This window comes from Ictidomys tridecemlineatus, chromosome 1 (genome assembly GCF_052094955.1).
Source record: "Ictidomys tridecemlineatus isolate mIctTri1 chromosome 1, mIctTri1.hap1, whole genome shotgun sequence".
Classification (NCBI taxonomy): domain Eukaryota; kingdom Metazoa; phylum Chordata; class Mammalia; order Rodentia; family Sciuridae; genus Ictidomys; species Ictidomys tridecemlineatus.
The window spans coordinates 242,223,212-242,245,517 of NC_135477.1; the positions used below are offsets into that span (position 1 = coordinate 242,223,212).

General features: G+C 38.2%; 1 protein-coding gene across 5 annotated transcripts; it reads right to left on the reverse strand.

Annotated features, from left to right (window-relative positions):
• C1qtnf3 (C1q and TNF related 3) lies at nucleotides 1-20,923 on the reverse strand. Of its 5 annotated transcripts, none has more exons than XM_078017232.1 (7): nucleotides 20,467-20,923; nucleotides 14,956-15,067; nucleotides 12,383-12,537; nucleotides 9,589-9,718; nucleotides 5,011-5,110; nucleotides 1,929-2,084; nucleotides 1-358 (listed from the first exon to the last, which is right to left on the reverse strand). In XM_078017232.1, exons 1-7 carry the CDS (start codon nucleotides 20,728-20,730, stop codon nucleotides 343-345), a joined length of 933 nt encoding a protein of 310 aa, XP_077873358.1. In that variant the 5' UTR covers nucleotides 20,731-20,923; the 3' UTR covers nucleotides 1-342. The 5 variants fall into 5 exon arrangements, with proteins under 5 accessions (XP_077873358.1, XP_077873351.1, XP_077873365.1 ...); XM_078017225.1 differs by having other exon boundaries at nucleotides 20,428-20,923; XM_078017239.1 differs by having other exon boundaries at nucleotides 20,647-20,901.
• Between the last annotated feature and the right edge of the window lie 1,383 nt (nucleotides 20,924-22,306).

Here is a 22,306-nt window from a genome sequence, read left to right on the forward strand (position 1 = left end):
TGAGGAAGTCATATCATGTTTTATTGAATCAAAGTTTAAGATATTTTCGTATATATCTCTTTGCTTTGTGTTAACCACCTTACTTACAATTGGATGACTATAACACTTCATTAAAAATATTAAAAAATCAATACATATAACAAAGGTTTGTTTATTTTCACACATGCCTATTATATTTTTCTATATTTGAAGCCAGGTCAAAATCTTCCTGTAAGGCATTTCATAGGTAGTATATACTGTTCAAATATGAAATCTCTTTGGCCAACATGCAACCTTCAGATATCTATTGGCAATGCACCTTTATGAAATATTTATGACAGTTGCTCCTAGGAAGACTCAACCTCATGGTCCTAAAGCCCTGTGGGGAAAAACATATTTATAAAACAACAAAAACATTATGCACATTATAGATAATAATATAGCTTTAAAAGAGCATTACATGTGGATTTGGGAAGAATTTAAACACATTTATGCATCAAAAGGATAGGATCAAAGGCTAAACTGAGTATGGATAACACTGAGTTCACTAATAGGGCAGGCTCACTCAATACTCTGCCTCTGGCTATAGGTTAATCAATACAGGAAACCCATAGTTTAAAAGCCTTTGTGTAAATTCAAATTGTAATAGAAAATATATTAAGGTGGCACCACATCAAGCTTAATTCATGATATACTATTTTCCAAAATGGCATTTCACCAGGCACTTTAGATATGATCCAACCTTAGGCTAAACACATATTTCAATGATATTTCATCTAAAATAAACAAATTTGGAGTACTATCTATGGATATCATCTTCAGAACCTACAGCATATTCTTATAAATGTTGTTTTGGTGACAAATCTAATCCTTTGAGAATAGACTTTGGAGTAGAGAGAGTTAGGCGAAACCCAAGTAGTACCTCCTGTAATCCCTATTACTTCACACTGTTCTGTGAACGTTGATTCAATGTGATAATCAAGAAAGTCATATCATTTTTGTTGAATAAATGGTTAGGATATTTTATTGTATAACTCAAATGAAATGAAATAACTTGATATTTTGTGTGTATTAGTTTGACAGTATATAACAAAGTTTATAGTTCTTTCAACTTAACATATTATGTGTAAAGTATAAATATATTGGGTAATTTCCAAACTAAGAAGAAGGCATATACTAACATCTGCCCCATATTGACCTAAGCTCATCTTTGCTGACTTTTCAGCAAAGATCTATTGCAATCCAAGAATTGCAATAGCAAGAGTCAATCTGATAGGCCAAATCTGATAAACCCAATTTCATATCAAGAGAAAATTCTATTTCTAGGTGTAAATTATTAGAAATCAGGGTTTAATTACAAATGTAACTTTATAAAACAGAAGGAACCAATTATTTTGGGGCAACATATATTTACAATCTATTTGTATATTTATTATCTAAAAGCTATCTGGAAATAATAAAAAAAAACTATGCTTTATTCATTAATATTGACCCACTGGACCCACAGATGTTTCTAGTACCTAAGTCCTCGAGTGTTCCTATTCTTGCCCCAGCCACATCATGATCACTGTCAAAGAATAATGAACTGGAAATTTCAGGAATTCTTGAAAACTACTACTAAAAACAGAGCACCAAAACTCTTTGTAAATGATTCCTCTGATGGGGACAATTATTTCCAACCTGCAACATGAACAATTCCCTCTTAATTGCCTAGGGAAGAGTGATAAAAGTGCTGCATATATTCATCAGGGTCATCTGAGAAGACTACTTTGTGGTGTATTCTTCTGAGCCCTGAGTCATCCAGTATTGTTGGTGTAGCTGTGTAACCAATATATTTTTTTTAAAGACAGCATGTAGAACCCTCAACTTTAATGTTCGTTATACCCATAACAATTCCAGCTCACTTATAAATCTTTCTCAAAGAAAAGCTGTTCTATTCATCTGTTTACTTAGTTTCAAACAGCAGGAAGCCTGCAAAGGTGGAGAAACGCTGGTGGTCCCCGTGAAGGGCACCGTTGCCCATTCTCAGCCAAACCTCATCCCCTTTGGCCAGCTTCAGCACAGCATGGTTGCTGGATGTATCTGATTTCCCCTTTGTTTCATAGCTGAAAAGAAAAAGAGGCACAAACTACTCAGTCTTTGCAGTGCACAGACAACTCTTTACCAAAATCTAGCCTCAATATTAATGCTTTATTCAATAAGATAATCAAGAAAGTCATATAATTTTTGTTGAATAAATGGTTAGGATATTTTATCAATGCATTTGGGTATAGTCGTGTGATAAATTTTCTATGGTATGTCAGCAGAAATGGCATGTGACACTCCTAGTAAGGGCCAATAAAAGTCTCACAAACACTCCTTCTTATTCCTTCTGCCTTCTGCCTATCTGGAACATTGGTGGTAATGACTAGAAGGAAGCCATATGTAGAAGTCTGGCTTCTTAAAGACTACTAGGTGTAGTGAGCTCTTTCGCTCTTGCCCCAGGCTGGAACACTCACCCTGGATATCTCTCCTGGATGAACAAAGGAAAGACAGTTCTGTTTGAGCCATTACGTTGAGTTGTTGTTAGAGCAGTCTAACTTTCTTGAACTAATCAGAAATTGGTAGTAAAGGAAGTGCTGCTGCAACCCAACTAAAAATACACGGTCAGGCAGGAAGCTGGGAGGAGACAAACATGATGAACTGGAAAGCTGGAGATAGATACCATGCTGTGGCAAGACATTTGGGAAAATACAAGACAGCATGGAAGGTATATCTAATGCCTGCTCACTAAGTAAGGGGCATGATTGGAGAAAGCCCAAACACTCTTTGCTGCCTTTAGAAGGTGCTTCTACAAAAGATGAGTTCAGACAAGAACTGACATGTTTAAAACAGAGTATGGACAGTGGAGGCCTAACAAGATTGACAAGGTCAAGTGCTTTTACACCTGGAACAGCAGAATCAAGTTGGTGTTTTCCCATTAAGAATTTTAATCGAGTCAAATAGACAGTTCTGGGATAACCTGATGGATGGAGAATATTGCCTTTCTACCCGAATCTATTAGTTTAAAAGACCTCTTGGCTACTGCCATTAAATTGAGAGCAAGGCAGAAGCAAGAGTAATCAAAGGAGTAATAGGCTGAAAAACTACCTGTCAAGCAAAGTGTGTTGCGTGAGATTTCTAACACATGTAACGGACTGGTAGCAAACAAAGCAAACGTCTTCTAGGTTTCTGAAGAAATGTAATATCAAAGATCTGTCTAGGGCTAAAACAGGCTTGGGATATTTGATTTAGCTCTGATTTGTACCACCAGGACATAGATAGTGAAAGATCCCTTAGAAGGCCTTCTCATCTTTTAGATGTAGCCAAAGAAAAATGGACAAAGAAAACCTCCCAGAGGAAAGAATTGGGGGCCAAAAAGAGAAGCAGCTAATGGATTGACTTGATAAGAAGGACTGCTCATGGCCAGATTCTGGACTTGAAGCTTGATGCATGAACTGTGGCTGATGTTCTCTCCCTAGGGGGGATAGAGATGGGGAGATGTGTACTCTACATGTACAAAGAAGGGCTCAGCAGACATTTGGAAGCCACAGGGCAGAGGAAGCTAGATGTTAAGCAAAATTCACTCTCCCCTTCCCCATAAGACCTGCATTATATTTCCTTGCTCCCTTTGCATTGGTTGGGTTAGGAACAATGTGATTAATTTTCCTAAACAGAAATGCCCTGTGCATAAGAATTTCCACAAGCTTGTTGTTTCTTCCTTCTGACTCTGACAATAACAATGAGCATGAGAATTTAGAAGTCAGTTTTATAGATGGAAGAACTGCTTTTGTCAGCCTGAATCCATCAAAAAACAGAAGGGGGGAGGAAACCTTGCCCAACCATAGTTGCCTCTTCTACCTTTTCTACCACCCTCCTCCCTCTCCAACCTGGAACCCTTGTCTTGAACTGATCAAGAAAAACAGAATTCTAGCATGTTTGAGGCACTATACTCTGACTTAGACCAGAGTATAATTCTTGCAGCAAGTTCACCTAGTCTAACTCATCTTTTCCTCTTTTGGCACTCCAAATACATCTTTTCATTCAGGCCAGACTCCAGAAGGAAACAGAAATCATCATAAGTCACCAGAAATAACATGTGATAAATAATAGCCACGAAGTTTTTCATAGATAACTCTTAGCCTATTTAGCTATAGGAAACAAGTTGGCTTCTGCCTCTCTCCTACATCCTAAGCTAACATCAGAGCAAAGTATATTTGTTTTGGAAATATTTTCTCCCAAGCATAACTAGGACTAGGTTGCAGGGCTAAATATCAAAAGAGTAGCACAGTCCAAATAAAGGGACCTACTCCCAACTCTCTCCACCTGCCAGTGTGGGTGATGTTGGAGAAGGTCATCAATAGGACTGTCTCTGAAAAAGGGGACAGGAGAGTATGTAATCCCAGTGACTCAAGAGGCTGAGGCAAGAGGATTGCAAGATCAAAGCCAGCCTCAGCAATGGTGAGGCACTAAGCAATTCAATGAGAACCCGTCTCTAAATAAAATCCAAAATAGGGCTGAGGATGTGGCTCAGTGGTTGAGTGCTCCTGAGTTCAATCCATGGTAACCACCACCACCACCATCCCCCCCCAAAAAAAAATAGAGAAGAAGGAGAAAAAGAAGAAAGGGAGGAAGTGGAGGAGGAGGCAGAGGAGGAGGAGGAAGAGGAGAAAGAAGAAGGAAAAGAAGAGGAAGAAAAACTCCTTTCTATAGGAAAAAGAGAGGGAAAGAAAAAAACTTAAAAGTTAAGGAAAAATTCAAATGATTGGTTGTAGGAAGTGTTGTTAGTAACGACATCAAGATTTCTCACCAACCTACTGATGCTCAATTCATCAGATTTATTTCTTCTCAAATAGTAACAATAATCTGACCATATATTGGAGCACAGGAGCTCTTTTTGAGACAGGGGCCACATTAGGCTCTACTGATTCTTACATGCTTATCTGCTATTGGACTTCCTTTGTGCAAACTGTGGCAGCCTGGATGAGACCTGTAAAAGAAAAGGCCACCCACCTATACATGCTGAAGACGGTATTGCCATTGTGCATAAGGTACACATACACTTCCTCAACGTCCTCATGCTTCATCATGCTGAAGGTGAAGAAATACACACCTGAAAGACGCAGGTAGTCATTCATGGTTATGTTAACATGTTAATACGGGAGACCCAATGATGGTTTGGAGATATATCAAAGGATGGGTAGTATGCAGCTTCTTTTGACCTTTACTCGCACGAATGTCCCTTTATCTGCTCACCTTCAAAGTGTGTTAGATGTTTTTGAGACTTTCTCTAAAGTTGTATACACTTAATAAGATTACAAAGCATAATCTTACACTGCGTATCTCTAATAAGATTACAAATCTATAAGGAAAGGAGTCTACCTTATTCTAATTGTACCTCACTGTTTTGTTACCTGATAAAAGGCCTAGTGTGAAGTCCCTGCCATGTCTAGATAAGAAATTCTTAGCATCTACACAGGACTCATATTGGTAAGGTACAGAGAGTCCTCAGTATGAGCACACGCTGCTCCTTGACCTAAGATAATAAGCCAGGCGTGAAATTGCAAAGGACAACTGTACTTGCCAAATGTTAGCCAAAGATAGTTGAAGCATCACATAAGTATTTAATAATTCTACAGAAATTATTCTGGTAATTGCTCATGTTATTCATAGTAAATCTTTGAATTTGTGTATAATGAATAGAAAAATACCTATCATAAATAAATTAAATATCTATTTAGCCAACACAACCTTGTTACCAAAAGTCTTATCTTAATTTGAAAAAGAACAACATAATTTAGTTGTAACCAAATTTGGGTGGAGGGGGATTGTCTTCTCCCACCCCCCTTCTGTAATCGCAAAATCAGCCGTCTCTATTTGATCACTCCCAAAGTTGAAAAAAAGATAAAAAGATCATTTTGTAATACCTTTGATGAGGTTTAAACTGTAAAATGTGCAAAGCAAATTCTAAGTTATTAAATCTTTGGGCTTTATTATAAATTCACTGAACTTAATTGAAGCATTGTTGGCATTTTCTAGGCACTGATATAATCTGTTACAGACAGTATTTAAAGATGTGTTTTCTTAAAAGATCCTAGAAATCCTAATGGAAAGCAATTTAGTATTACCTAATATACTCTAAATCCCAACATAGAAAATATGTTCATTGAATAATAAAGAAAAATCCAATGGGCTAAAAGGAAAATCTTCCCACTCCAAAACTGTCTTGGATTTGGGAGTGCACTTTGGAAAGGTGAATGAATGTAAGTCATCAAGTTTTTATTGATTCCCATGTTAAATATTTTTAAATAGTGGCTTTATAAGAGGAAAACCCCAGAAACATCTGAAAAAGCAAAAGCAAAATAGCACTGAACTGTTCTATTTCTTTTACAAAAATGTAAATAAGATAGAAGATGTAAGTGTGCCATGTTGATCCATCTGATTCTGAGTCAAGTAGAACCCAATAGAGAAATATGGTCATGCTATGTTTAGTGCCAGGAATGCATATCCAATGTTCCGTGAACAAAGGAAATGGAATAAAGATCAGCCATGCCCATTAGTATGCCTAGAGATTGGCTCACAGAAGAAAAGTAAAGATAAGTAAAAATTAAAGGACTTCAAGTCGTTTATATGTGTTCATTTGTTAACATTTTACATTTAGGTATGCATGCATGCACACACACACACACAACGATAATTGTTAATGCCTCTAGAAAATAAAGTTGGAATCAAAATGACAGGAAAATATATTAGTCTTTCTTAAAAAATGATGAGTGCTATTAAAAAATAGATTACAGAAACATTTGAGAAAGAGCAGACTGAAAAACCAGATGGTGACTAATGAAAATCCCTAGAATTGGAAATACAGAAGTGAATATATTTTATATCTCCATGTGACTTTTTCTGCAAGGATAGGTTCTGGCACCAGAGGTAATATATTTGCACCATGTTTTTCGGGTGGGCAGGAGGGACTGTCTCCCCCGCCCCTTCTCTAATTGCAAAATCAGCCTTCTCTATTTGATCACTCCCAATGTTGAGGAAGATAAAAAGATCATTTTGTAATACCTTTGATGAGGTTTCAACAATAAAACGTGGGAGCCAAAAGGTGAACGTTATTGCCAAAACCATGTGAAGCAAAGAGAATTCTAAGATATTAAATCCTTGGGCTTTATTATAAAGCCACTGAACTTAACTGAACCATTGTTGGCATTATCTGGGCACTGGTACAGACATATAATCTGGTACAGACAGTATTTAACAAATTCATTACAGGAAAATTATAGCATAAACTTTCAGAGCAGAAAATCACATACAGCTGAAATACAAGAAAAAATTGCTCTATCATTTCATACATTAGTTCATTTCTGACTTAAACTGCATAGGATAATAGACAAGGCACACATTTAAAGCTTTTGTGATAAACCTAACATGACCATTGCATCCATCAAGACTTTCTTGCTTTTCCTTCTGGATACTATAGAAAGAAGAAGAAAAGAACAACAAGAAAACGAAAACATGCCATTTTCTGCAAAACTAGGATACTGGGGGAAAAAATCAATAAACTTCAAAATAGCTATAAGTTCTGCCAAATGCAATTGAGGGCAGACAGTGACATGCTGGCAGTGTGGGGGCTGGGCAGGAGCTCTAGGTGACAGAAGATCTCAAACCTGCCAGGAAAAATACAGTCTTTGGTAGAGAAGAGCTATTTTGAAGTGCAGATACTGAAAAGAAGCTCCTGTGGGCAGAGCTAAGATGAAGCACAAGATTGTGTTTTGAGGGAACTTTGCTAGAAAAATAATATCTCAAAATCTGCCTGCAAAAATAAGGCTCCTAAAGGAAAGGAACTGGCAAATACAAGGCTGTTTTCAGAAACCCTCTTGGGGAAGTCTGGGGAGGCAGGGGAAATGTGGCCACATAAGAAAAACACATAGAGCAGTCATACTTAAAAGAATTAGGTAGTCCCCTGGCAGCAGGAGAGGGAGCCATTGAGATCCTCAGCCCAGAGGGCTGCTGGGGTACCTCCCTTTCCTCCAAAAACAGCTGCACATTACTTACTGATCTAGGAAAATCCAACTCAGTCAGTTATTATCAACTAGTTTTAAAAAGTAGTAAAGAACATCAAGAATTACCCCAATGGGTGAATAATACCAAGAAGAAATGTTGTCGTTATACAATAAATGAAAAATGTAGCTAAATAATTCACCCTGAGTTTAAAATACAGGAATGAATGCCACTGTCCAAGAAGGCTATAAAACAGGATGCAAAAACTCATGGTACAAATGGGCAGCTAAGGGGAGCAATTAAAAACCGGGGCATCAGGAAAGTCTCCCGAAATCTGAATCGAATCTGTAACTTAGTCATAGTGTTATACCTGGACCTGTTTCTTCATTTTAGTCATTGAGCATTGGTTATGTAAAATGTTAATGCTTGGGGAAGCTAATTAAAGAGCATATGAAAACTTTGTAATATTTTTCTAACTTCTATAAATCTAAAGTATTTCAAAAATTTTTTTAAAAGATTTTTTTTTAAAACAATTTTTTTTTTTTTTATCCATCGATTGTCCAGACATTTTGAAGGCAACTTTGTTGATGACACCATGGAGAAACAAGTCCTTCCTATTTGACAATAGGAAAATATTAATACAACCCTACAGAGAGTGATTTGGTAAAATTGGCCAAACTTAAAGATGTAATTCCTCTCTGACCAGCAATCATATTCTTGGTAGTTTAGCCTACAAACATATATATATGTGTTCACTTATAAAGTGGTATAGTCAAAGTTAATTCACTGAAGCTTTGCTTTTAATAACAAAGACTAGAAATAATCCAAATGTTCAGCAATACACAAATGGTTAGACACATGTTTACACATTCGGCTTTAGGAAAGAATGAAGTAATGATATGAATAGTTTTCTAAAATGTATTGCTAGTTGTTAAAAAGCAGAGAATAGCCAGAATAGAGAGTATGTTAGCTTTTATGGAAAAAGGAGAGAAAATGTATTTGTGTGTGTTGACATAAATTGTTTCTACTCTTAAAATATGTTCTTACCTACCCAAATTTTTATTTAAAAAATTGGATCAGGCACTACTTGGGGTAGTGGAAAAGGGAGGACACAGTTATAAAATGCTTAAACTATGAGAATTATGTTCTAAGGATTTTTATAATCAAGGTAACTATACCCTTGTAGCAATTATTTGGTCCAGTTCAAATCAGGGTAGATAACCTTAACAACCACAGTCACCATTTGTAAAAAAGAAAAAAAAAAAAGTCTCTTGAGATTGAACTCATTTACTCTGAAATTAAAAGGACACCCATACAAACTGCTTGTTTTAACTTGAATAGAATTTTTTACTGTCTTAGTGGCTTTCTCTCTTTATTCCCAACCTTTTCATCCTTCCTTCCTTCCTTCAATCCTCCCTCCTTCCTAGTTTCCCCTCCATCCTTCTTCCCATCTTCTCTCTCTTCTTCCATTCTTCATTCCCTCTTTCCCTCCCTTCCTTTCATCCCTCTTTTCTCTCTCCATCCATTATCCTTCCTTCTCTTTCTTAATTTCTAGACTAATTCAATTATTCATTTACTTTTATATCTTACCTGATACAGGGGCCCCAAATCTACCCGTCATGACATCAAAGAAGTTTCCAATGTTGGTCTCAACACTGCTGAAGATAATCCCACTGTTCTGATTGCTGAAGTGAGTGGCCAGAGAAGCCATGAATGCAATCTAAAAAAGAAGTTGGTGGTCAAATCTTAGGCAATTTTTCTTAAAGAAATTAAGCTTTTATTTGGCTTACAATAATTGCAAAATAGTTTGCAAAGGCAAGATTGGCTATAACTTAAGCATCAATCTATGGAGAAATAAATACATAAATGATGGTGATTTCTAACATTTCACGCTATTCAGTCTTTAACAATATACATCAACATTTCTGAATCTACGATTCAAAGAACATTAATCTTTAAAATACTTTTTGAAATATTAAACAGTGGGAAAATTTCGATGAAATTCTCAGATTGTACCTATTAAATACAAATCAGCATATTTTAAAATTCATTTTAAAATTCAGGTTAAAGGAAAAAATTAAGATTTAGGAGACCCACAGAAGTCATTTAATTCCAGAAACCATTTCTGGGACTGGTTACAAATGATTTATATGTAATATTTTATGGAACTTTGAATGCTTCAGCTCATTGTTTAAAAGATCAGTGAAAATAATTAACTTGTTAACCTGCCTCCAATAGGCACCGTAAGTTGAGGAACAGAACTACCTACTTGCAGTCAAAGACATGAGGTTGAATTTTAGCTTTATTAGTTGTAACTAAGTAACCTGGCACGTCATTGAGTCAAACGAGCCTTAAATTTCTGTCTTACTTAGTTGAAGAATGAGGCATGATTACTCCTCTTCTTCCACCTACTGCTATTACTGTTGTTGCAACTGTCCATGTTAAGAGACAAGATTAAAGTTCAAAATACGAAATATTAGTAGCTAAAAGAACCTTAGGACAATGCCACCCAGCAAGAAATTCTTTTGGCTTGAAATGACTGTTGGAGAATGCAATTTGAAAGTCAATGCTAATTCTTTGTCCAAATGGGTCAGGGCCCAGGAGATTAATAATTTTTTTTTTCACTTGAGAAGATTCTCTATTGTCCTCAAACAATAAAAATTCCCCTCTTATATAATTTGCTTAAGACCAGTCTTCCTTCTTCTGTAAAACACATGAAAGTAGTTCTTCCAAAAGAAGTACTTTGGTGTTAGGATGAAATAGTTGATGGAGAGAATTTAATGATTTCCTAGATTTTCTCCATTAACCCGTCTTGTCCATTGTCCCAGATGTGAAACACCTATTAAAACTTAAATACAGTATATAATATAGCTATATAATTAAATATAATTATTTGGTAATGATTCAATTATAATATGGTAATTATATTAATGTTAACTAATATAATAACATATATACAAGCTCTATATTATTACTTCCAACCTATTTTAACGTATTTGTGTGTTGATTTCATCTAAATATTCACAGAATTTAAAACTTGGGACTTAATGGATTAAAGCCCCTTAGCTATGATCTAACATTCATACACTGTGTGTTATAGTTTCTAGCTTCGAGATATTTATAGCCTCTTAGTAACCAACTCAACCTGGCTAGGTGGCAGTTCTCTCCTTTTATTTATTTATTTAGTAAATTTATACTGGCATATGAATCCCATGTTGCTGTAATTATTAGACAACATTCATTAAAAAGTTACCAAAAAAAAAAAAAACCACACAGAAAGTATTTACAGTGACATGTAGGACCTCTTATTTTACACTTGAAAAACTAAGACCCAGATAAAGGATGTAACTTATCCAAGGTCAAACACTTCACATATGCCCAAATAAAGGCAAAGTGTTCCTCAATTGATATTTCATATAAGAATTGCTTTTCATTCTAGTTCTTTAAAAGTCTGTCATGTTACAGAATTTTTTCCCAAATACTTAAGCCACAGATTACACTTTGGGAGGACAGAAAAAAACTTCAACCAAACAAACAAACAAACAAACAACAACAACAACAACAAAACACAAACAAACAGAAACTAGTTGACAGAAGTCCCAAGAAGAATTAATTTTAAAATATTAACCAAAAAACCCCTAATTTAGTAATTTTTCTTGATGATATAACTTCACACTTAAAAATTTTAGATGTTGCTGACAAGAATTTTAATGATTATTTAAAAGAGAAACAAAGAATATGTCAATTGGTACTTGAGCTTGGGAAAATTACAAGCTCATAAATGTATTAAAGAAACTTTATGCGGAAATGAAATGAACATGATAGGGTCTGGAAAACTATGAATGAATTATTCAAAAATAAAATGTCCCCAGTGAAAAGAAGATACTGATGGGAAAAGTTTAAAAAAAAAAAAAAACTGAGCTACAAAATCTGAGTTGATAAAAAAACAATATGTTAATATTCATGTATGTGATTTAAATATGTAAATGTAGCAAAATCAATAAATATAATATTATAAGTATACATTTAGCCATTCCACTTTTATGTCTAAAAGTGCATATATTCACATAGGTTAAAACTCTTTATTTAACCTATCTTCTCATCTGGAAAACAGGAGATGAGTTTATATTCAGGGTTGCTTTGTATTGGATTCTACAAGGAAGTTGGATTTCACTCTTCATCGATTTCTCTCCTCCCTGAGAATGATCCCCGAATCCTTTGGACCAGATAGGCCTTGAGCAAACATCCTGTGTGTAGATGAACAAATTCAGACTAGATTCACTCAAGATTGGTGAAGGCTTGAAGAAGCTCTCCAACCCTCCGACCCTGGGTCCTGGTGGTCAGATAGGCTTGGTCCCCTGGAAATGTGCAGAAGGTGGGTTACCTGCAGTTCTGGTGGAACCCCGGGATAGCCCTTCTCTCCTTTGGGGCCATGCTGTCCTCGCTCCCCTCGAGGTCCCAGGTCACCTTTGTCTCCTTTCTCACCTTTGGCACCTTCATGGCCAGTGGCTCCATTATTTCCATTGTTTCCATGGTTTCCTTAAACAAGCAGACATCATCACATGCAGAAACCCTTTCCCTCATACTGACCATTTATTTTTAGACACACAGATCCTTCCTTCAAAAACATCCAGACTCTATTGTAAAAGGGGACCTTTTGAAATAAGCCCCAGTACAGCCAGGGGTATCATCAAATGGGTCCTCTTTTACTGGGCTTTGAAACTGCCTTACATATTGTCAGGTGCCAAAATCTGTTTTTCTTAAGCCTTGAATGAAAAATCATGTAGAAGATGGTTCATCACATTATCACTTAAAATAGCAAGCACTAGAAACCACCAAGATATCCATCAATACTACAAGGACTACATTTTAAAATGGAATATTTTAGTACCTGATATTAAAAGTCATTAAAAAAAGAAATTCGAAGGAAAAAATTAATGGTATAATGATATTTAAGGCATTTTTAATAAAAAGATCAAAAATGGATAGAAAAGGTATAATACTATTTTTGTTTCAAACAATGTGTATGTGCAAATTATGTCCATAGAAGAAAAAGACTAGAATAAATTATGCAAAAATATTTACACTTTTTTTTCTGAATGAATAAAGCACAAGTGACTTGGTAACATTCTGTATATTTTTCGGTTTCTCTGAAGTTTTGTACCTAGAACATATATCACTTTTATGAAAGTAAACTCATTTATAAACAAAAAATAATAATAACAATTTTGAAAGCAAGAATTGGATAGCAATTTCAATGCCTCCCTTTGCCACTAAGAGATGGTTTCTACAGCTCCTCTTTAATTTTTTAAGTTTGCTGAATTGCAGGCCCATTTGCTATTTATTTGTGTGATTACTTTAAGCAGGTATCACTGTGTCAGGCTTGCAATCCTTCCAGACGGATGAACTTTGACTGTTTGCGGACTAAAGTGTCCAATGACAAAGGCATTTCCTGGTGGGAAACATTTACCCAAGGCTAGAAGAACTTAGATCTGAGAAGATTACAAAAGGGTCCACACATTCCTTACTCCACATCACTGCCCCTGCTGCCTGCTGTCCCTGAAAGGCAATGACATAGGTTGCAAAACAGTAATCAAGGTTTTAAGCATAATGTAAGGTTTTTCCATTATAAAGATGGGTTCACATGAGAAGCTATCCAAATTATTTAAACATTACCATATTTGAAAATTATTAACATCAATGGGGATAAGGTGGAGAAAGCCAAGTGGATCTTGGACTTTGGCCTAATTCTGAGAGGAGCTTTTATCCCCAGGGACTGACTGGAGAGGAAGAAGACAGTAAACTGGGAGTCCTTGACAGAGGGGATCTGGAACACCCTCTCCTCACCCCGCAACAGTGTACTAGCAGTCTCCCAGAATGCCTTTGAGCCTGAGAAACCAGAGTACTGTAGTCCAGAAGGCTGAGCCTCAGGTCTAGAGGGACCTGATACAGTTCTAGAATCTTCCCCATATAACAATGTGGTTCTGGAGCCCAAAAATCTTTCCAGAAGTCAAGTGTGGGATAAAATATACTAATAGCTAAAACTGGGCAGGAAGAGGGAGCACTCATTGGGATTAGAAAGATGTGCAGCTCAGTGAATGACGCCATGATGGAGGTGACTATAACTCGGGCCTATGAGCCTTTTTCATTTAGGAACATGCCTCTAGTTCCTAAATCTCCTGAAAGTTAGGTGGAGTATACTGCAGAAAGCATGCTGTGGCAGATATGCTGGCTTCTATGGTTTAGAGAAGTTTCCTGAAAGGCACAGGTCTTAAAGGCTTGTTCCCAGGTGAAGCACTATTGGGAGGTGGAGAAAACTTCGGAGGTGAGGTCTAGTGGGAGGTTGTAGGTCACTGGGGGCATGCCCTTGAAGGGGTCTGTGGGACCCTGGTCTCTTCCTTGTCAGCTTTATCATTCCCTGGCCACCATGAGGTGAGCAGCTTTGCTCCATCACATTCTCCCCACCATGATACATTGCCTTACCATATGTCCAAAAGCAATGGGGCCACTCAATTATGGACTAAAATTTCTAAAATCAAGAGGCAAAATGAATCTTTTCTCTCTATACGTTAATTATCTTAACTGTTTGTTACAGTAACAGAAGAGTGACTAACACACTGCACTAAAAGCAGGTCTCAATTAAGAGCTAGTAGCTCTATACTTAATGCTGGCAAAGGGCCTCCCAGCCTAATAAGTCTGGTACCCCAGGGTGTCTAGAGCCTTTTGGATTTTTGTAGTGATGTAGAAAAATAAATAGTACAGAGTTTGTACTGTTTTACCTAAACCAACCTCATAAACCCAGTTTCCTAACCCAACTCTTTCTTCTGGGTTTTCCATGCATTATCCTCTGAATCATACACCAATGACCAGAAAGTATTTAGGTTAGTGTTTAGCTTTTTTTTTTTTTTTTTGGAACAGTCTGCAATTTGACTAGCAGCACATCTTGCTCATCCTTACCTGGAATGCCAGGAGGGCCTGGGGGCCCAGGGGGTCCTTGGTAGCCACGGAAGCCATAGTCTCCATGACAACACTTGCTGCAGTCTGGGGGCAGTCCTCCGGTTTGTGGAGGCTTAAAAAAGATAAAAAGAGAAGCTTCAGGGAAATGTATTTGTGAGCAATTAGGAATTTTAAAATATCCTCTGACATCTATCCTTAGAGTTATCCTTTCACTTCAATCAACCCACAGCTGCATTAGAAAAGATAGTATGGGGTGGGGTGTACATGTAATGGCATAGGCTCAAGGGGTAGCTTAAGCAAAGGAAAGCAACAGAAAGCCAACAGAAGATGTACTTTGGGATGGTGCATGGGTAGGATGAACAGTGTCTTTCTGCTGCTCCCTGCAACAGCAAGGCAGAAATTCCTTCAGCAGCAGACTTGGAAACCCAGAAGCCTTTTCTCCCTTTCCAAATGCCCAACAGCCTCAGATGTAGGTAGACTGAGTAGATGACCCTCAAGTTACAAAACTACCAAACATAGTTATTATACACTGGGTCCCTGATACTGGCAGGATAGCTGGGTTAAAAGTTCTTAGAAACTGAATTGTAAATGTTTTTTCAAATAGCCAGAACACACTTAGAATGCCTTCAGAAATGAATAAACTGAGCAATCTTTAGTCCAATACATTTATTTATTCATTTATTTAAATTAACAAATAGAAATAGCATATAGTTAGTATTTATGACACCTTGTTTTAAAATATGCATACTTCCTTGTGGATGGGGAAGCCAAGCTAGTACATATGCATTACCTCAGATACTTTTCCTGTGATAAGAGCACTTCAAATCTACTCTCTTGGTAAGTTTCAAGAATATAATGCACTCTTATTAACTAAATATTCAATACATTTTTATTATTTACCTACATCTTGAAACAAATTTAACTTCTTTATAAAAATTTAGCATAATGTTACACTTCAATATTTAAAGCGATCATTCCACCATTTTAATCCATATTTAATGAGCACTTTTGGCTACTAAATATGCCCAAGTATGACACTGAGGGAAATGCTTATTTATACAAAGAGAAATTTCTAAAATGTATGCTTACTGTGAGGAGCTAGAAATCTAGTGGAGTTGACTGGAAGAAGAGTTGAAGATGCTTCTAAAATTTGGACTCTAATCTCAATTGGCAGCTTGCCTTTTAATTATGTCATACAAAATTCTTGTGGAAACTTTCCTAGACACCAATTATAACTCAACGGTTTTTGGAAAATAGCATATTGATGCTAAGGGATTCATTTTAAAAAGGAGGGAGAGTGGGAAGGAAAAAGAGACAGGAGAAAGTGGAGGAGAAAGAGTGGGGAAGAAAGAATTTAGAATACAGTATGCTTCATTGACAGAAATCTAAGCAGAAAACTGGGTGGAGGCTTCACATTGCTGCACGCTTAGACATTCTTTTTTTTTTCTTTAACAAAAAAATGAATTTGGTCTTTGTCCTCCCTATTTTCTAAAGTTTTCCACAAAGCTTTTCAGGAAAAAAATACAGAATAGCATTTGTGGTCCAAGAAGTCTCCTACCAAAGCACAGACCCCAAGAATTTAGAGATCAGGAGCTTTGATTTGGAGTAACTCCTAGCCTCGTCCTCAGCATACCAGGGCCAACCCTGGGAAGGCATAGAGTCTATGATGACCTTTTGTCAAAATGGTGGAGGGAAGAAAATGAACGAAAATTGGCCTGAGATGAAGGATTTTTGGAGGTTTGGAAAGTAAAAACATCACAGCTCCTCCCCACCTTCTAAACCCAGATGCAATCTGAGAAATAAGCAAGCGGTCCACATTTTCTGTATGGTTTTGCTAATGTAAAATACAGCTTATAAACCCCAGGAAATCCAGGACTCTGCCAATGATGGATTTCAGGGATGGAGAAGAGAGGAGGGGAAAAGGGAAAATCCTGAAGTGGAACCATTTGTGTAAGAGCAGAATGGAAATACTGAGATGCTTAAGAATGTCAGAACAACCACTGGACTGGAACAAGGTTTCTCTTCCCAGTTCTGCATGACCCTAGAGAAATCACTGCTCCCAGACATCACTTTTCTTGTCTAATTGGGATTGCAAGAGTTGGTCATGAATTTTGTTTCCAACTGTAAGATACAGACAAAATACTAAAGTTTTTCCCAAATAGCTCAAATAATAACTTAGAAAGTTTTTTATTTTTTTAAATGTCTAGTATCTGGACACTGGAGATGGGTTGCTCACTACCAGAGTTAAGTAGAATTCCTAGTGCAAGGGCAAGCTACCTGGGGCACTGTAAGAGCATAGATCACCAGCAATTCACTGAGAGCCTTCTGCTAGCCAGACACCTCCTGAGAAGCTTCCTCTGACATTTCTTCACATGACCACCTTCTGGCCTTCTGTCTTCCACAGTTCACTCAAATGAAACAAAGCTGGTAAGGCGGGCCCTTGAAACAAGTTAAATAGGATGTGTTGAATCTGACGTTTTCCCCTCAGAAAAGGAGAATTATGCCTAGGAAGTTGCTATGCCTTCTCTTTCCTCTTAAGTTTATCACCCCCTTTCCAAAATCAGGCAGAATTTGAACACTGAAGACATCCAAATAAGCAGCAAGAGAGGAAACGAGGGATCTCTGAGAACAGTTCCACTTATTTCATGGATGGGGCCCAAGAGGCAGCTCTTCAGAAGGATTTCTGAGAAAGAAAGTCCAAGTTCTTCTTCAACCCAAAGAAAAGGGAAAAATAAGAAAGGGAAGGGAAGTGGGAAGGAGAAATGGTTGTTCAGGAAGAGGATGAGAGATCGATGGCTGATCCTGACAAAGAGGCTGTGGAGAAGAAAGGCCAGGAAACCAAGATAGAGTCTGCCCAGATCTCTGCCCCCTGGAAGCCTCCATGAACTCTGCAGCCAGTTATCTTTCTAAAACACAAATCTAATGACCTCACTGCCCTGCTAGGAAAAGAATAAACAATATTTTGGTAACAAAGTCTAAGCTCCATCACTCTTAGACCATCTGATGTCTTCCCCCTACCACTCCAGCTCCTCAGATGCACCCTCAAGTCTCTACACCCCCTGGCACACACAAAACTTTAATCCCTGCCGTAGCTGGCTATCCTCTTTGTGTCATCTTTTCAGATCCACTGCAGGAACCAACACTATTCCGGCATTTTTTTTCTCCCAATTGCCTTTTGACCTTGCTTTTCACATTGGTTTGATCAAGCTTAATGAATTAATTAATTAACAAAAAAAAGGTATCCCCACTAGAGCCCTTTGGGATAGCTGGAGATAGTGTATTTATATGCCTGATGCTTGGGGGAGGAATGAATGCAGAAAGAGAAAAATTAAGAGAAAAGGATAGAAAGTTAGCCAATCCCCAAAAAACAAAAGCCGAATGTCTTCTCTGACATAAAAGGGGTGGCTCAAAGTGGGGTAGGGAGGGAGAGCATGGGAGGAAGATTTTTTCTAGATAGGGAAGAGGGGTGGGAGAGAAAGGGAGGGGGAAGGGGAAGAGCAAGGATGGTGGAATGTGATGGTCATCATTATACAAAGTACATGCATGAAGATGTGAACTTGGTATCAATATACTTTATATACAAACAGAGATATGAAAAATTGTGGTATATATGTGTATTAAGAATTGGCTCAAGCGGTAGCGCGCTCGCTTGGCATGTGTGCGGCCCGGGTTCGATCCTCAGCACCACATACCAACAAAGATGTTGTGTCCACCAAAAACTAAAAAATAAATATTAAAAAAAAGAATTGTGATGTAAAAAAAAGAGTACATGTATAATGGCATAATTTGGCATGAACATACTTTATATACAGAGTTACGAAAAATTGTGCTGTATATGGGTAATAATGAGTGTACTGCATTCCATTCTTGTCATGTATGTAAAAAATAAATAATAATAATAATAAAAATGAAAAAAAAGAAAATGTAGGGAAAGTAGTAAGAACATAGTATAATACTAGATTCAGTGTGGGCATCCATATCTATTGAAAGAAGAGTTTTGTACTGAAAACTTCCAGATTATCAGTGGCTCTCAATACCCTTAGAGATGTTGGGGGTTGGCTTGAAAGTACTTTAGAAACCCAGGACTAGAAGGTGGGTTGTTATTGGCCTGCTGAGTGTTGGATGCCAGGAAATAACAACTGATGAGAATTCATCATTGCCTTCTGCTGTCCCTGGGGCTCACAATGTCACCTCCAGGAAGGACACCATCCCTGTGGATGGAAAGTCCATATCAGGTCTTAGACAAAAGTTCAAATGCCTTCACCATTAAGGAAAACACAAATTAGCACTAATTACCCCTCAGACAAAAGCTATCAGAAGAGAGGGCAATCTCTAAAAGTGGCATTTTTAGACACAATAATTTCTTCTGTGGATCATTAAAGAAGCAATTTCTCCTTGATACCACCCCACAGAACAATTTGGGAAACTGTATTATGTGTCCACTTAGACGTGCCAGGTGAGTCCCAAATCTTTTGCTGATTCTGAGTATGATCCTGATCCAATCATATAACCAAATAATCAATCTAAACTTCTCAGTCTGTAATAGGATGGGTTTAGATTTCAACTACACAAAAAATTTCAGGGTCTATTCAATGCATAAAAACGGAACAGTTCTTATTGTAAAATCTATTGGTTCAAAGATCATAGGTTCTAAGTAACTCTTCCTGCCACCACCAACTCTGATTTCCACGTACTGCAAGCTTCGGAGGTAAATCACAATCTGTTTCTTCCGGTTCTTAGTGTTTAAATTAAATTGAGCTTCACCAATGAGCAATTCACTATGCTGAAACTTTAACTCACTCTCATGCTACCTAAAAGACTTAACAGATATTTTATTAGATGCTGAACTTATGCCTTGAGAAATAAATCAAGTCCCCTGTGGAGCAACAAATTATGCTACATACTTTCTAACTTTGTAGCCAATCTTTTTCAGTTTTAACTCCCTGATTAAAAAAAAAAGAAAAAAAGAAAAAAGAAAAGAAAAAAAAAAGCCAAAGAGGCTTAGCAACTTAGAATGCTATAATCGGATGAGACTGGCCTGAAATGTCACAGTAAATTTAGAAATTAATCTTAAAAATAAAAACAAACTTTGTTTTTGGCAAACTCAAAAAGCAGCTTCTCCCTGCTGGGAAGGATTGAGTCTAACTCTCTTGGGATTAGCAGTAATTACCTACAGCAATGTGTCTATCTGCACAGATCAGTACCTTCAGCAAGAAAGAAATCAATTCCCAGCAGAGCAGGAAGCAGGCTGCCCAGGGTCCCCTTTCTGATGGAGCCATGCTACAGCCACTCTCCCAGCACATCTGCTTACTAGAGACTAACAGTCCCCCTTGTATCCCAGAGCAACCCAGAGAGAGACCCAGAGGCAGCTTAGCAAACTGCTCTCAAGCACAGATCCTAAGAATCTTAGCCAAAACAACAGTAGCAGTCATTAAACTTTCATATAAATCCTTAAAAGAGAATTTGGAGTACCTGGCCCCAGAACCGGGTGATCTGGGCTAGGTCATCTACCTCGGGGTGTGGTAGCTCATCTGGTCTCAGGGGTTTTAGGTCTGTAGAAGTGTTATTATCCACAGTCCCAGTTTTAGGATGGCTCCGCTCTCTCACTCTCTCCCTCCTGGAGCCGCTACGGCCAGTCTGCTGGTGGCTCTGCACTATCCTCGCCACCACTTTATTAGCTCTTCCGCTCACCTCCATGTATTCATCTTGACACAGGCAAAAAGGGAGGAAAAGCAAAGCCAACAGGTGCCAACGGACGAGCTGTCTCCGGAGCATGATTCTCAAGAGAGCCACAGAGCCTCCTTGGGAAGACGGTGGGGGCTCCAGGCGCCTGGTCTCCTCGGGCAAATGCCAGGGCTGCAGATGAGAGCTGCAGCCGGCGGGGTGGTTTTATACTTTGGTGTGTAATAAATAAGGCTGCAGGCATGCCAGAGTGACAGCAGCCCTCCTCCCCAGGCAGAACAGCCCCCATTCATCACTTCCCACACCGCAGGCAGGAAGGATTTGTGCACACAGTTCCCAGTTGGTGGAGTTCATAAATGTCACACCTTGGCACGTTTTTTGTTAAAGTGTGAAGGAAACATACACAACCAGCTGGAAACAGAGAGCGTGTGTCCAGTGGTTTGCTTTCACGATTGGACATGGAAAGGCTGTGCATTTGTGGTCTAAAATGACTTTTGGAAAAACCTACCCTTGTGCCTGCCAGGAAATTCTGGTTTAACTGCATCAATTCTGTCTGAAACGCCAGCAGGAATCCATTCAGGTCAATTGAGAGAACTCTTGCTCCCTAAATGTACAGATAGCACCTTGATCCACTGAAAGTAAGTCATTTCCCCTTCCAGATACCAGTAGCAAAGGGCAGGCAGTTGGCTGACTATAAAACACTGAACTGAATTCAGGTGCAGAATCTCTGGGTTTAACAGAGGTATTGCCCCATCCTGGGCTGTACTTCCTTTTCCCTTGATTTTCCAAAAGCCAAAGTTAAGTCCTTTTTTTGCCAGCCCCGTGTTAAGAAAAAATCGTCTCTGGCTTCTCTTCCTTCTGACATGTTCTTGATTAAAATATCAAAGAAACAGAAAGCATCAAATCAAATGATCTTTTCCAAACATATCAGAATTGAGAGAATTATCATTCCTTTATTTTAGTTGTTATTTTCTTTTATTAATTCTGCCCAAGAGCAAATGGATCTTCCTAATCTCTTTGAAATAATACATGAAGAGAATTTACACAGCTCTTGTTATTAAGAATTGCTTCTATTTAAATATCATTTCATTTTGCTATTATTGATTCACTGAACCAAAAGCTACTGGCCTTCACCCAAGAACAGTGCAGAGACCCTGGGACTTTAAAGAACATGAGTGGCAAGTGTCTGGTGCTAGGTGGACAAGGGTGGCACTGGAAGAAAACCAAGGCTTGGAGAAGCCAGGGCTGCTGACAAAGAGACCTGTAGGGAGGGCTGCTCGGAGCTCCCCTCCTCACTCAGCAAAGGGGACTGAGAATCTAGAGCTGCCCTGAACTAGCCAAAACACAAATGCGAGTCCTGACACTCCGCCATTTCCCAAACAGCTGCCTCCAGATTCCACACTTCCACATAGGAAGGGTCTGGGGCTGGCAATGGACTCACCCGTTGTTCTGCGAAACAGAACTCCCCAGGCCACAAGTACAGGGGCCTTGAGAGTCATGCTTACCCAAAGCAGCCAGTCCCAACCTAGTTCTGAGTCTGGGGGGAGACGCAGGCCTGAATTTCCTCCTTGGAGGATTCTTTGAGTTCTGTGATGAGCACTGTTCAAGGCACTGGAAGCTCTGGGAAGCTCCCGGCCAACACTGACTCTTCCCGGAGATTTCATTCACA

Coding starts and splice junctions, on each gene's coding strand:
- C1qtnf3 (XM_078017225.1), bottom strand. CDS start 20,730: ATGCTCCGGAGACAGCTCGTCCGTTGGCACCTGTTGGCTTTGCTTTTC. Junction 15,068..20,427: donor TCACCCGGTTCTGGGGCCAG/GTACTCCAAATT, acceptor ATCTTTTTTAAG/CCTCCACAAACCGGAGGACT. Junction 9,719..12,382: donor GGGTTCCACCAGAACTGCAG/GTAACCCACCTT, acceptor CTTCTTTTTTAG/ATTGCATTCATGGCTTCTCT.